Raw genomic sequence first — 11,914 nt, 5'->3', positions numbered from 1 at the left:
TTTGGATAAGTCTTGCCAGTGGTCTGTCAATTTTATTGATTCTCTCAAAGAATCAGCTTCTAGTCCTGTTGATCTGCTCTACTGTACTTCTGGTTTCTGCTTGATTGATTTCAGCTCTAATTTTGGTCAACTGCTTCCTCGTGCGTGGATTAGGCCTGTCCCTCTGTTGCTGTTCCAGCTTCTTGAGGTGAGAATATAAAAACTGCATTTTAGATTTTTCTATTCTTTTGAGTGAGGCTTGGATGGCTATGTATTTCCCCCTTAGGACTGCCTTTGCAGTATCCCATAGGTTTTGGACTGTTGTATTTTCATTCTCATTGGTCTCCATAAATTGTTTAATTTGATTTTTGATTTCCTGGTTTATCGAGTCATTCCTGAGCAGGATGGTTCTTAGTCTCCAAGTGTTTGAGTTTCTTCCAAATTTTTCCTTGTGGTTGAGTTCCAATTTCAGAGCGTTGTGGTCTGAGAATATGCAGGGGATAATTTCAATCTTTTGGTATCGGTCGAGACCTGTTTTGTGTCCCAGAACATGGTCTATTCTTGAGAATGTTCCATGGGCATTAGAATAGAATGAGTATTCTTTGGTTCTGGGGTGTAGTGTTCTATATATATCTATGAGGTCCAACTCGTCGAGTATGGCATTCAAAGCCTTTGATTCTTTGCTTAGTTTTTGCCAGGGTGTTCTCGTTTAGTCTCTTTTTTACCTGACACTTGGCCATGGTGTAGTCACCTTTCAAAATATATTTTTGGATTGCATTTGTTAAAATTTTGTGAAGAGGGGTGCCTCGGTGGCTCAGTCGGTTGAGCATCTGTCTTTGGCTCAGGTCAGGATCCCAGAGTTCCTGGGATCAAGCCCCAAGTTGGGCTCCCTGCTCAGTGGGGTCTGCTTCTCCCTCTCCCTCTGTTCCTTCCTCCTCCTGTGCATGCTCTCACTCTCCCTATCAAATAAATAAGTCAAATCTTTAAAAAAAATTTTTGTGAAAATTTTTGCATTTGTGCTCATGAGAGATACGGGTCTGTAGTTTTCTTGCGATATTTGTGTTTGGCTTTCATATCAGGTTGATGCTGGTCTTACGTTGAGTTGGCAACTATTCCCTCCTCTTGTATTTTCTAGAAGAGTTAGTGCGGACTTGGAATTATTCCTTCCTTAAAGCATTGGTCGACTTCACAAATGAATCCATCTAGGTCTGAAATTTTCTTTGTGAAAAGGTTTTAATGCCACATTTAAATGTTTAAAATAGATATGTGGTTATCAGCTCTCCTATTTCTTTTCAAATGAGCTTTGGTTCATTAACGTCTTTCAATGAATTTGTCCTTTTTATGTAAGTTATCTAAGTTATTAGAATAAAGTTTTCATAATATCTATGGAAAACCTTTAATATCTATGGAATCTCTACTGATGTTACCTTTCTAATTCCTGGCATTGGAAATCTGTGTTTTATCTTGTTTTTCCTGATCAGTCTGGCTAGACTATTATCAATATTATTCATCTTCTCAAGAAAAAAAAAACAAAAAACAAACTGAGGGCTTCAGAGGGGAGAGGGTGGGGGAATGGGATAGACTGGTGATGGGTAGTAAGGAGCGCACGTATTGCGTGGTGCACTGGGTGTTATACGCAACTAATGAATCATCGAACTTTACATCAAAAACCAGGGATGTACTGTTATAATACAATAAAAATATTATGAAAATAAAATAAATAAAACATAAAAATAAAAAAAGGAAAGAAAAAACCAAGAAAACCCAATCACTGTGGGATTCCTTAGCTGTTATGCTCATGCTATCAAGTTTACTAATCTTTGTAATCCCACCCAGTGCTTTTTTCATCTAACATATTATAGTTTCCATCTCTAGAAGTTAGATTTCTATCTTTCACATTTCTCCTTAATATGCTCAGTCTTCCCTGTTGCTTCTTAAACATATGGAATATAGATTTAACTTTTTAATGTCTGTGCCTACTTATTCCATCATCTGTGTTGTTTTCAGTTGGTTTTAATTGGGTGATATTTCTCGTGATGGGTCATATCTTCTTGGTTCATTGCTTTCCTGGTAACTTTTCATTGGATGCCAGGCATTTTAAATCGTACCTTACTGAGTGTCAGATACTTTTGAATTCCTGATAAATATTCTTAAGCTGTTTTTCTAGAATTTAGTTAAGTTACTTGTAAACAGTTTGACTCTCTTGAATTTGGTTTTTAAGTTTTGTTGGGCAAGACGAGAGCAGCATTTAGTCCAGTGGTGAGAACAGGAAACATCTCTGGTCCTTAGCAAGCTCCGAGAATGGTTCCGTCTAACCCTTCCACTTGTCTTCCCCCTTCTCCAACCTCCTTCCCCATTTGGTGCTTTCTTCACACACATCTACTCATCAGTGCTCATCAGGGACCCTCTGCAGACCTCCAGAGCTCTCTTTTCCCCCAGTACTCTGCTCCGTGAACTCCAGCAACCTTGGCCTATGTCTTACTCAGTTTGGGCAGCTATAACTGAGTACCATAGACTGGGTGGCTTAAACAACAACCATTTATTTTTCATAGTTCTGGAGGCTGGACAACCAAGATCAAGGTGCCAGCATGGTCAGGTTCTTGGCAAGAGCCCTCTTGCTGGTGTAGAGATGGCTGTCTTCTCATTGTATCCTCACGTGGTTGAGGGAAAACATCTCTTGTCTCTCCCTCTTTTATAAGGGCATTAATCTTATCATGAGAGCTCCACCCTCTTCACCTAGTTACTTCCCAAAGGCCCCACCTCCAAATGCCATCTCATTAAGCGTTAGGATTTCAACATATGAACCTTGAGGGGACCCAAACATTCAGTTTATGGCAGCCACCGAGACTCTCAACTATGTCTCTTGGGCCCAGGGAAATGACCAACCTCCTCTTTGTCATCACTTCCTCTGGCAGCGTGGTCACTTTGTCAGCAGCAAACTGGGACAACTGCAGGGTTCAGCTCATTGGTTTCTCATCTCTGACAAGTCATCGTCTTTTCTTGCCTGACGTCCAAGTCTTGGAAAACATTATTCCATGCAATTTGTCTAGGTTTTTAGTTATTACAGGTGGGACAGTAATTCTGGTCTCTGTTACTTCATCCTGATTGGGAACAAAAGTCTGAAACTGGTGTCTTTATATCTCTAATTCAACCCAACAAATTTCTTGTGCCAGGAAATCAATACATTCTGGTGATATCCAACGTGATATCATTTGTACTAGAAAAAAATGGGATTGAAACTACACATCCATGGGGCACCTGGGTGGTTCAGTCATTAAGCATCTGCCTTCGGCTCAGGGCATGATCCCAGAGTCCTGGGATCAAGCCCCGCATTGGGCTCCCTGCTCTGCTGGGAGCCTGCTTCTTCCTCTCCCACTCCCCCTGCTTGTGTTCCCTCTCTCTCTGGCTGTCTCTCTCTGTCAAATAAAGAAATAAAATCTTAAAAAACAAAAAACCCTGCACGTCCAACCGTAAGTGAACAAACACTTGACAATAATGGTTATAAAGAATATGTGAGTAGATGGTGACAGGGTTATCAAATAATATTAAGTATTTTAAAAGGCAGGTACTTAACCCATTAGGATTTGCATACAAAACACAGGAAACCCAGTGAACGGTGGCTTAGCTATACAAGAATCAATTTATTTTCCTCTCTAACAAAAGTCTTGAGGTACGAAGCTACTTGTATTTTGAAGCTAGATAACGTTAGTGAGAGAACCCCTGCGCTCCTCCAAGCCTTTTCCTTATGGTCTCAAGATGACTTGCCCAATGACATGTCATTTGTATTCACGGGGTTTTGGGAGAAGGGGTTGTATCACACTCATTCTATCCCTTTTGTTAGGAAAAGAAGTTTCTTCATGAAAACTCCTCAGCTGAGTTTCCCTGGTGTGTCTCATCGGACAGGACCAAATTCTGTGACTGCCGTCGCTGAAAAGGATTCTGGGAAAGGAGGAAATGGCACTGTCATTTGGGCTTGGACCATTCATGAGGTATTGACTGCCTCAAACAAATGTTGTCAGCAAGCACATAGTTCTACCAGCAAAGAAGGGGGGAATGGACAGTCAACCAAGTAGTATCTGCCACAATAAAATTGTATGTGGAGTGTGATATTAACGAGGTGGGAAAAAAGCCACTATCATTTAGGCATTTAAAAAAAGAGAGAAACATCTGGAAGTCATAAGTGAAATTTCCTCCGTACTAAGGAACTAAAGGGTAATTATTTTCTTCTTTCTACCTTTCTCTGTTTATGAATTTTCTCTGACAAACATGGGTTACTTTTGTAACTTGGAAAACAGGAATGACTCCATCAGGGATTGTCCTGCATAGAAAAGAATCCACATGGAATGGCCTCTTGACTGAGAAGAGGATTCTCTATTTCTCACTCAGCTTCTGCCACCTTGCAGCTCGCATGGAGGCCTCAGAAAGAACTTTGAACTCAGAAAGGCTGGGGTCCAAATTGGGAAATCAGAAAAGCTGAGGGCAGAGCCCATCCCCAGACTAGAGACTTGGGTGGTCCTGGCTCTCCCCACCCCCAAGCGGATTGTGCTAGAGGCACTTTATAATCTGGGAGACCTACTTGGGATCTCGGCTGCCTCCAACAGCTGCTTGACCTTGAATAGGTCATTTTCTCTCTGAACTTCAGTATCCTCATTGATAGAGTGGAAATAACTTGCTTCTTGGAGGATTACATGAAATGATACCCGGGAAGTGTTGGGCACATAGAAGGTACTTAACCAATGCTGACCCCTTTCACATTTTCCTTCCCTATCCCCTGGAGAATGTGTATCTGGCAGAAGCCCCTGAAGAGCCTGCTACCCTCAAAAGTGCTGCTTTTGGGTCTAGAGGGCATTACCCAACCACCTTCCGCTCCACGTGTGACTCTGTCCTTTCCCCCCACCTCAAGACGCCTCATGGCTCCCTGCCTCTGGTCTGCCTTGTGTCTGATCACAACACTGGGTTCAGCATTGGTTAGGAACACAGCCTGTGTGGTCAGACAAAACCACGTGCAGAATCCCAGCTCCACACAGGCTCCCTAATGTTCTGAGTTTCCATTTCTATATTTCTAAGGTGGTGATAATAATGCTGCGAAGATATCAAGTGTCTGGCCCATAATGACTACACACACACGTAAAAACCCAAACAAACCCCAATAGCAAGTATTATCATGATCTAGGGAACACAGCCGCATTTTACAGAGAGGAAGCTGGGGCTCTGGGAAGCCATGTGGCTTGGCTAGGTCACAGGGACCGCATCTGTCTGACTACAAATCCCTGGGTCTTCACCATCGCACCGGTTGCTTCCCCAGGGCTGTTCACTGGAGCCCTAGGTGCTGAGTGGAAGGGCGGGGCCCTCCCTGGGCTGCCAGTGTGAGGGCTCTGCTGGGGGTGCTGTCTGGCATTAGAGACGCTGAGTGTGGCAGGGTTCCAGCTTGGGGAAAATGGGCTGCTCAGAGCATGAGGGCTTATCAAGAGCAAGGAAGGCAGCCCAGACAGCCCCACAGACCCTCCTAAGGAAAGGTAGGGCAGGTAAGAGCTAGTGCATTATAATGCAGGCTGGGGATTCTGGAGGAGAGGGGAGGGTGTGGTTAGAAGCAGGAGCGGGAAGGGGCAAAGAGGTGTTTTAGAGAACGCAGCCTTGATGTCAGAAGTACTTTCTTTCAGTTCAGTACAAGAAAGGATTTTGTGAAGGGCAGTCAAGGCTACCGAAGCCGCCTCGCGAGATAGTGAGCCTCTCGTCCTTGGCGGGATGCGAACAGGAGTAGGAGCACCTTTGCCAGGGAGGCTGCCGAGGAAATGTGTGTCCTGGCAGGGATTAGATTCTCCAAGATCGCCTCCAGTCCCAAGATTTGGTGAATCACCTGCCACCCGGACGCAGGATCTCGGCTGGACTGGGATCGCCCTCCTCGGCTGGGAGGGGAGGACCAGGTTTGGGAGTTGCTTTGGGCAGAGTCTTACCCTGAAGGCGGCGTCTGCCTTCTGCGGTGCTTGGGAGGCGGTATGTTTCTGGCATCCCTGCTCACCATGCTCTGGCAAGAGGGGTGAGTGAGGGTGGAAGCCTTCCCAGCCCAGCTGCCAGGGGCCCCTGAGGCCAGGCTCCAGGTTCCTCTCTGACTTGCAGATTCTGTCTTCACTTTCCATCCCTTTCCAGTCTAGTCATCCTCTGTCCTGCCTTCGTGGTCCTCTGTCTCCTTGTCTGTCCATCTGTCTACACTGGTCCTGCCTGGTCTGCTTCTGGGTCTCTGGTCTCTGCCCTAGTCCATCCTTGCTGCCCTTGGATGGGGAGCTGCCACTTCAGACCCCTCCTTACACCTGCTCTGCCTTTGGTCTCCCAGCATGCTCTTGCTCCCACCAGGCTCCCGTGGCTCATTCCACCAATCCCCTGGTGCAGCAGGCCCAGACCCTCACAGAACGCCCTGTTACCCTCGTGCCCCACAAGCAATGCTCTCTTGGAGGTTTCCAGGGGCTGCTGGATGAGGCGGCAGGAGGACGTGTGGGGAAGGGCGAGCCCTGGCATCGCCTGCCTGGCCTCTGACCTCCCATCAGGGTGCCGATTCCCCTCACGCAGCTTGCAGGGAGGACAGAGACCATGGAAAGGGGAGCAGAGGGGACACATGGGCTCAGGCAGGGCCAGCATATGACTGTGTGCAGAGCAGGCAGCAGCAGCCTTCGGAGCATGGCTGGTGTGGTTGCCTCCCTGCATCAACTTGGCCTGGCGGGCTGCCTGCCCCAGCTTCCCTCCCCCTGCTTTTTGGCCATGATTCCTGCTCTTCCCGTTCCCTTTCATGTCAGCTTCTACCCTGGAGGAGGCAGAAAACCAGAGAGCAAGTGAGGGAGTCGGTGATGGGGAGAAAACAGGAGGACCTCTTTCCAGGTGGGTCAGTCCAGCTCCGGGCTTGTCAGAGATGCTCAGAGAGGCAGCATCAGCTGGTGGTTACGAGCCCAGGCTCTGGAGTCGCCTGCCGCTGTGACCCTGGGCAAGCTGTGTCTCGGCTCTCCGCACCTGCAGCGTGGGCACAGCGGTAACGCCCACTCGCAGGGTGGCTGTGCGCACGGCGCTCGCTCAGCTTGTGCACCTACTGGTACAGCTTCTCCTGTTCTTAGGGCAGGTGTGTGCTCTGATCAGAGGGTGCCCCTGTTTATTATTAAATCTTTCAACCATCACCCCAATTCCAGTGCATGTAAAGCACGTGTTACAGCGTCTGGCCCATAGCGAGTTGCTAGAACAACAATATTTTACTATATTAAATTATTGAATAGGAATGATTATTACTTTAATTATTCAATTATTGTAGTATTTAAAACAGTGTTTCTGTTTTATGATTATTACTTGTTGGCGAGGACAGGATTGAGAGAAATGACAGAGATTCGTAACTGCTGATGCCAGCTTTCTCCATTTTTTCCCTCAGTCTGCTTGTGCCCTAACTTTTCCCAAGAGACTCATGATTTCCACGCACAGATGCTTTTCTCCAGATCGCTGATAAACTGGAAGGGTAAGTGAAGGGACAATGTCTGTAATCTCTTCCTTCTCTCTTTTTTTCTGGTTCCCAGGGTCTCTCGGTTTGTAGACCACTCAGCAAGCAGTTACTGAGTCTTACTACGTGCTGGGCTGGGTATTAAGTCATGGGAACAGTGGGAAACCGTGACAGTGTGCACGGTGAAGCTGAGCTGCCAGTAGGCTGTGTCTGACCTGCGGAGTCCCAGTTTGCCTGGGCTCACAGCTAGCACAGAGGCCAAGGAGCCGAGCAGCTGGTAGCCGGGAGCTCTGGGTCCTAGTCTGAACTCCGGGACAAACTCCCACGGTGACTTGGGATCTGTCTCTTTCCTATGTCTCCTCTCTGCACATGTCCTCTTGGGTCACTGGGATGCTTTCTGTTTCAGCCCTTGCAGTGGCCAAAGATCCCTCCAAAGTGTCAGCCCGCCAACCTTCTTCAGAGCCTGGTGACCCAAACTAAGTCTGACTTTAAGGAGTGAAGCCAAGGTATTGGTCTGACCCTCTTAGACTTTTTCCTGTAGACAAGTGAGCTGCTGAAGAAGGGCAGCAGTGGCCCAGTCAGAGTTTTGTTTTAGAAAGAGCGCTCTGGAGGCCGGTACAGAGCACGCGCTGGGTAAGGACCCAGCTGGGAGACGGAGATGAAACCAGGTGAGAGAGAGGGACCAAGTATCTGAACCAGACAGCGGCAGTGGGATTGGAGAGGGACAGGTGGGTGTGAAAGGCATTTGGAAGGTGGCAGCAATGGAACCTGGAGTCAGATAGGATGTGGGGAGATGGGAAAGGAGCTGAGGAGATTTTCCCAAATTTCTGTTTGGTGTGACTTTGTTCACCTGAGAGATACCATCAGTTGTGTGTGTGTGTGTGTGTGTGTGTGCGTGCACACATCTATACCCATGTATCATATAGTTAAATTAAGCCCAACGCAAAATTCTTTGCCATATTTGCCTTTCCCCCTAAGAATCAAAAACAGAAAACATTTCAGTAAATTGAGGACTCATATTAGTTGAGTTCTGGTTAGCTATGGTTTTGCTAAAGATAGAAAACCCTATTGTTGCTACAGAATAACTGATTTCCATTTCTCCTATATACTCCACCTCTGAGCCTCAGTTTCTCACCTGTGAGGTAGGGACAATGATCCCTACCCTATGCATCTGGCAGAGCCATCACGAGGCTCAAAGAGAATGAACGTCAAGGTAGCTTGTAAGCCACATCTCAAATGCCAAAGTCTATATTTTTGGCCCAAATAGAGGCACAGAGGCCAGGCTTATCATGGTAGATAATAATGTCTCCCTTTGTTCTCCCTCGCATGAGGCTTCTGGGTACAATCCCTGAGAGTCAGGCAATTTTTTCCCCCAGGAACAAAAGTCTGTACCCTCAAGAGAGTCAGGGGAAGGATGATGGGGAACCAGGGGTTCAGGGAGCCTGAGTTTCTGACTCAAGATTCTGGTTATGGAAGGGCATCCTTGGGCGCACTTTGCTGGTTTATAGAAAGCTTGTTTCAGCTGCCCTCAGCTTCCCTGCGTGGATCAGCCAGGTTAATAACTCTTCAACATAAGACTATTAAAGTCCATCCATCGCTGTGTGTGAAAAATCAAAAGTAGAAATGGCAGCAGGTTTTCCTGCTCTTGGCCCCAGGGTGGGGTATTCCCACCTTGGGTCCTTGGGAAACTTCCTCTCAGGAAGAACGCGGCTTGCAAGGTGAATATTTTCATTCCTATCTTACAGGTGAGGAAACTGAGGCTTAGGAAGTAAGCTAGCAGCCCAAGGTCACATAGCAAGTAAAGCCAGAGCTAGGATTGAAGCAGAAACCACTGTCTCTAAATCCCGTGCTCTTTCCCCCTGGGGAGAGAATGTGACTTCCAAAGACCCTTTGGTGAAAGGTAGGGATTTAATTTTTTAAAAAAATCATTATTTCCAGCTATCTGACTATTGGATAGCTATTGGATAATGTCTCTGAAGGTTCCAGAATAGTGCCTAGCATATAGGAGGTTCAGAGTGTGTGCAGTCCTTTGGCCAAAGTCAAGAAACCATCTGATGTGTTCAGTGTAGACACAGGTTCTTGTGCAGATTCGTTCCCGATGCTTCAAAAGACAAGAAGCAGACTGGAGAACGAGGAGTTTGGGTCAGATAAACTGACACCAGGAGAAGGAAAATACCGACAGCAGCAAGATTGCTCCCATTCCCTAAGTACCGATGATGCACATGACGTCTCTTCGGTGAGGCTGTCCTTTCCCTGTGCCCCATGAAGAAGCTGAGGCTCAGGGAGGTTAAGTTGAGAAAGAGCTGACAGTCAGTAAGAAGCTAAAAGAACGAATGAAATACTGGCTGTTATGGGGAGAAGCACGAGAGGGTAGGCATCTGGGAGAGTGAAAATTGATTACGGGCTTCTAGTATGGTGGGGTACTTCTCAGGAAGTTTGCCTGCATAGCTTGGACCTGAATCTCAGTCCTGTGTGTGGAAAACCATCCAGAAATACAGTTAACATCCACTGTGCACCTACCCCATGGTTGGCCTTCTGTGTGACGCTTTTCATGCCAAAACATCATTCTTTGATATCATATATCATAAATACCATATTCTTGCAGCAAACTTGTAGCTAAGAGACAATTATTCTCATTTTGTACTCAGGGAAATAGTTTCAAAGGGGTACATGAGTGGGGTAAAGGGCTTGCTCAAGGTTATTCACTCAGTAAATTATAGAGCCAGGACTTAGAACTCAGTGTTCCTTCTAACACACCATGGCTTGAGAGGGGGCCCGTGGGTAGCAGGGAGATGGCTCAGCCTGGGGCAGATTGAAGGTGAAATTAAAGTGGAAAATAAATTGAGGTCTTCAACAGGACAAAGTAAGGTCTCTCACTGTAATTTGCCAAAATGCAGAGAGGCTGTATCCCAATATTTATCTCTAAATGACTGGCTGCCTTACTAAGGAGAAGCGGATGCTAAGGGGAAGTAGAGATCAGTTAGCCCAATGCTTTCATTTTTCAGCTGAGGAATCTGAGGCTGAAATGTATAATTACTGGTGGGTCAGAGACAGAGCCTGGACCAGATGTGGAAGCCCTTTCCTCTTCATAGATTTCTTGAGAGTAGTGACAGTGGCCAAGAGCAGATAAAATGGGCTGTCATGTTGAGGGGGATCATGGTGTCTCATCATAACTGAACACTGACCACTACTACTCCAACCCCATTAGTAACCCTCACCCTGGTGCGTAGCTTAGCTAGTCCTCTGTCGGAACTAGTTCCTTTCTTTTTCATTTAGAAGTAGAACACGATGCAAGAGCCTAACCTGTCCTCTGTGACTGAATTCATCCTTCTGGGCTTTTCCTTCAACCCCAGGACAACTCCTCTGCTCTTTTCAGCCTTCCTGCTAACCTACCTGTTGATAATTCTGGGCAACGGCTTAATCACCATCCTCATCTGCCTGGACTCACACCTCCACACGCCCATGTACTTCTTTATTGGCACCCTTTCCATGTTGGATCTGGGCTATACCACCACAACTGTGCCCCAGACGTTGGCACATCTAGCCGGCCAGAAGAAGACCATCTCTTTTGCCAGCTGTGTGGCCCAAATGTACATTTTCTTGGTGCTAGGCATCACTGAGTCGTGGCTCTTTGCCATGATGTCTATCGACAGGTATGTGGCCATCTGCCACCCACTCAGGTACAAGGTCATCATGAGCCCATGGCTATGTGGGGTAATGGTCATTTTCTGTGGACTCTGGGGTGTCATCTCTGCTCTTATCTACACTGTCTTTGCCATGCGTCTGCCATACTGTGGCCCTAACAAGATCAACCACTTCTTCTGTGAAGTCCCTGCAGTCTTAAAGCTGGCTTGTGCAGACACCTCAGTCAATGACTGGGTAGACTTCATTCTCGGCTTCAGTGTCATCCTGGTCCCACTCTCCCTTATCCTTGTCATTTATGTCAACATATTCATTGCCATCTTGAGGATCCGTTCAGCCCAGGGACGACTGAAGGCCTTCTCCACCTGCGCCTCCCATATCACCGTGGTCACCATGTTCTGTGTGCCAGCAATGGTCATGTATATGCAGCCTGGCTCTGAGGCCTCCCCGGAAGAGGACAAGAAGTTGGCCTTGTTTTACAATGTCATCTCTGCTTTCCTCAACCCCATCATCTACAGCCTCCGGAACAAGGATGTGAAGAGGGCTTTCCTCAAGGTGGCAGGCTGGGGCAGGGCCCCAGAATGAGACCCTGGAAGGATAGCTGGGGGACAGAGAAACAAGACTCATGATGCACAGTCAATGCCCTAAACACTCATTCCCATGACCCAGCAGCACCAGGACACTCACAGCCCCCAGCCCAAATGTCGACTCTACACAGCCCTTGGGGGACAGCCCATAATTTAATTGACAGACTGGTCACCATGAAATATCTTGTAGACGCGTCAGTTTTTCATCTTTCTTTTGTTTTGGAGTCTCAGGAGG

At 46.9% G+C, this 11,914-nt stretch overlaps 1 protein-coding gene across 1 annotated transcript; it reads left to right on the top strand.

Moving 5' to 3' along the window:
- Positions 1-10,738: 10,738 nt before the first annotated feature.
- Positions 10,739-11,677, top strand: LOC123793649 (olfactory receptor 2A12-like). Its single transcript, XM_045799470.2, has one exon. It carries the CDS (start codon positions 10,739-10,741, stop codon positions 11,675-11,677), a length of 939 nt encoding a protein of 312 aa, XP_045655426.2.
- Positions 11,678-11,914: the final 237 nt, after the last annotated feature.

Source organism: Ursus americanus, chromosome 12 (assembly GCF_024610735.1).
Source record: "Ursus americanus isolate L20-20 chromosome 12, mUrsAme1.1.p, whole genome shotgun sequence".
In the NCBI taxonomy this organism is placed as follows: domain Eukaryota; kingdom Metazoa; phylum Chordata; class Mammalia; order Carnivora; family Ursidae; genus Ursus; species Ursus americanus.
The sequence above is the reverse complement of the archived record's forward strand: the minus strand, read 5'-3'. Positions and strand labels throughout refer to the sequence as shown.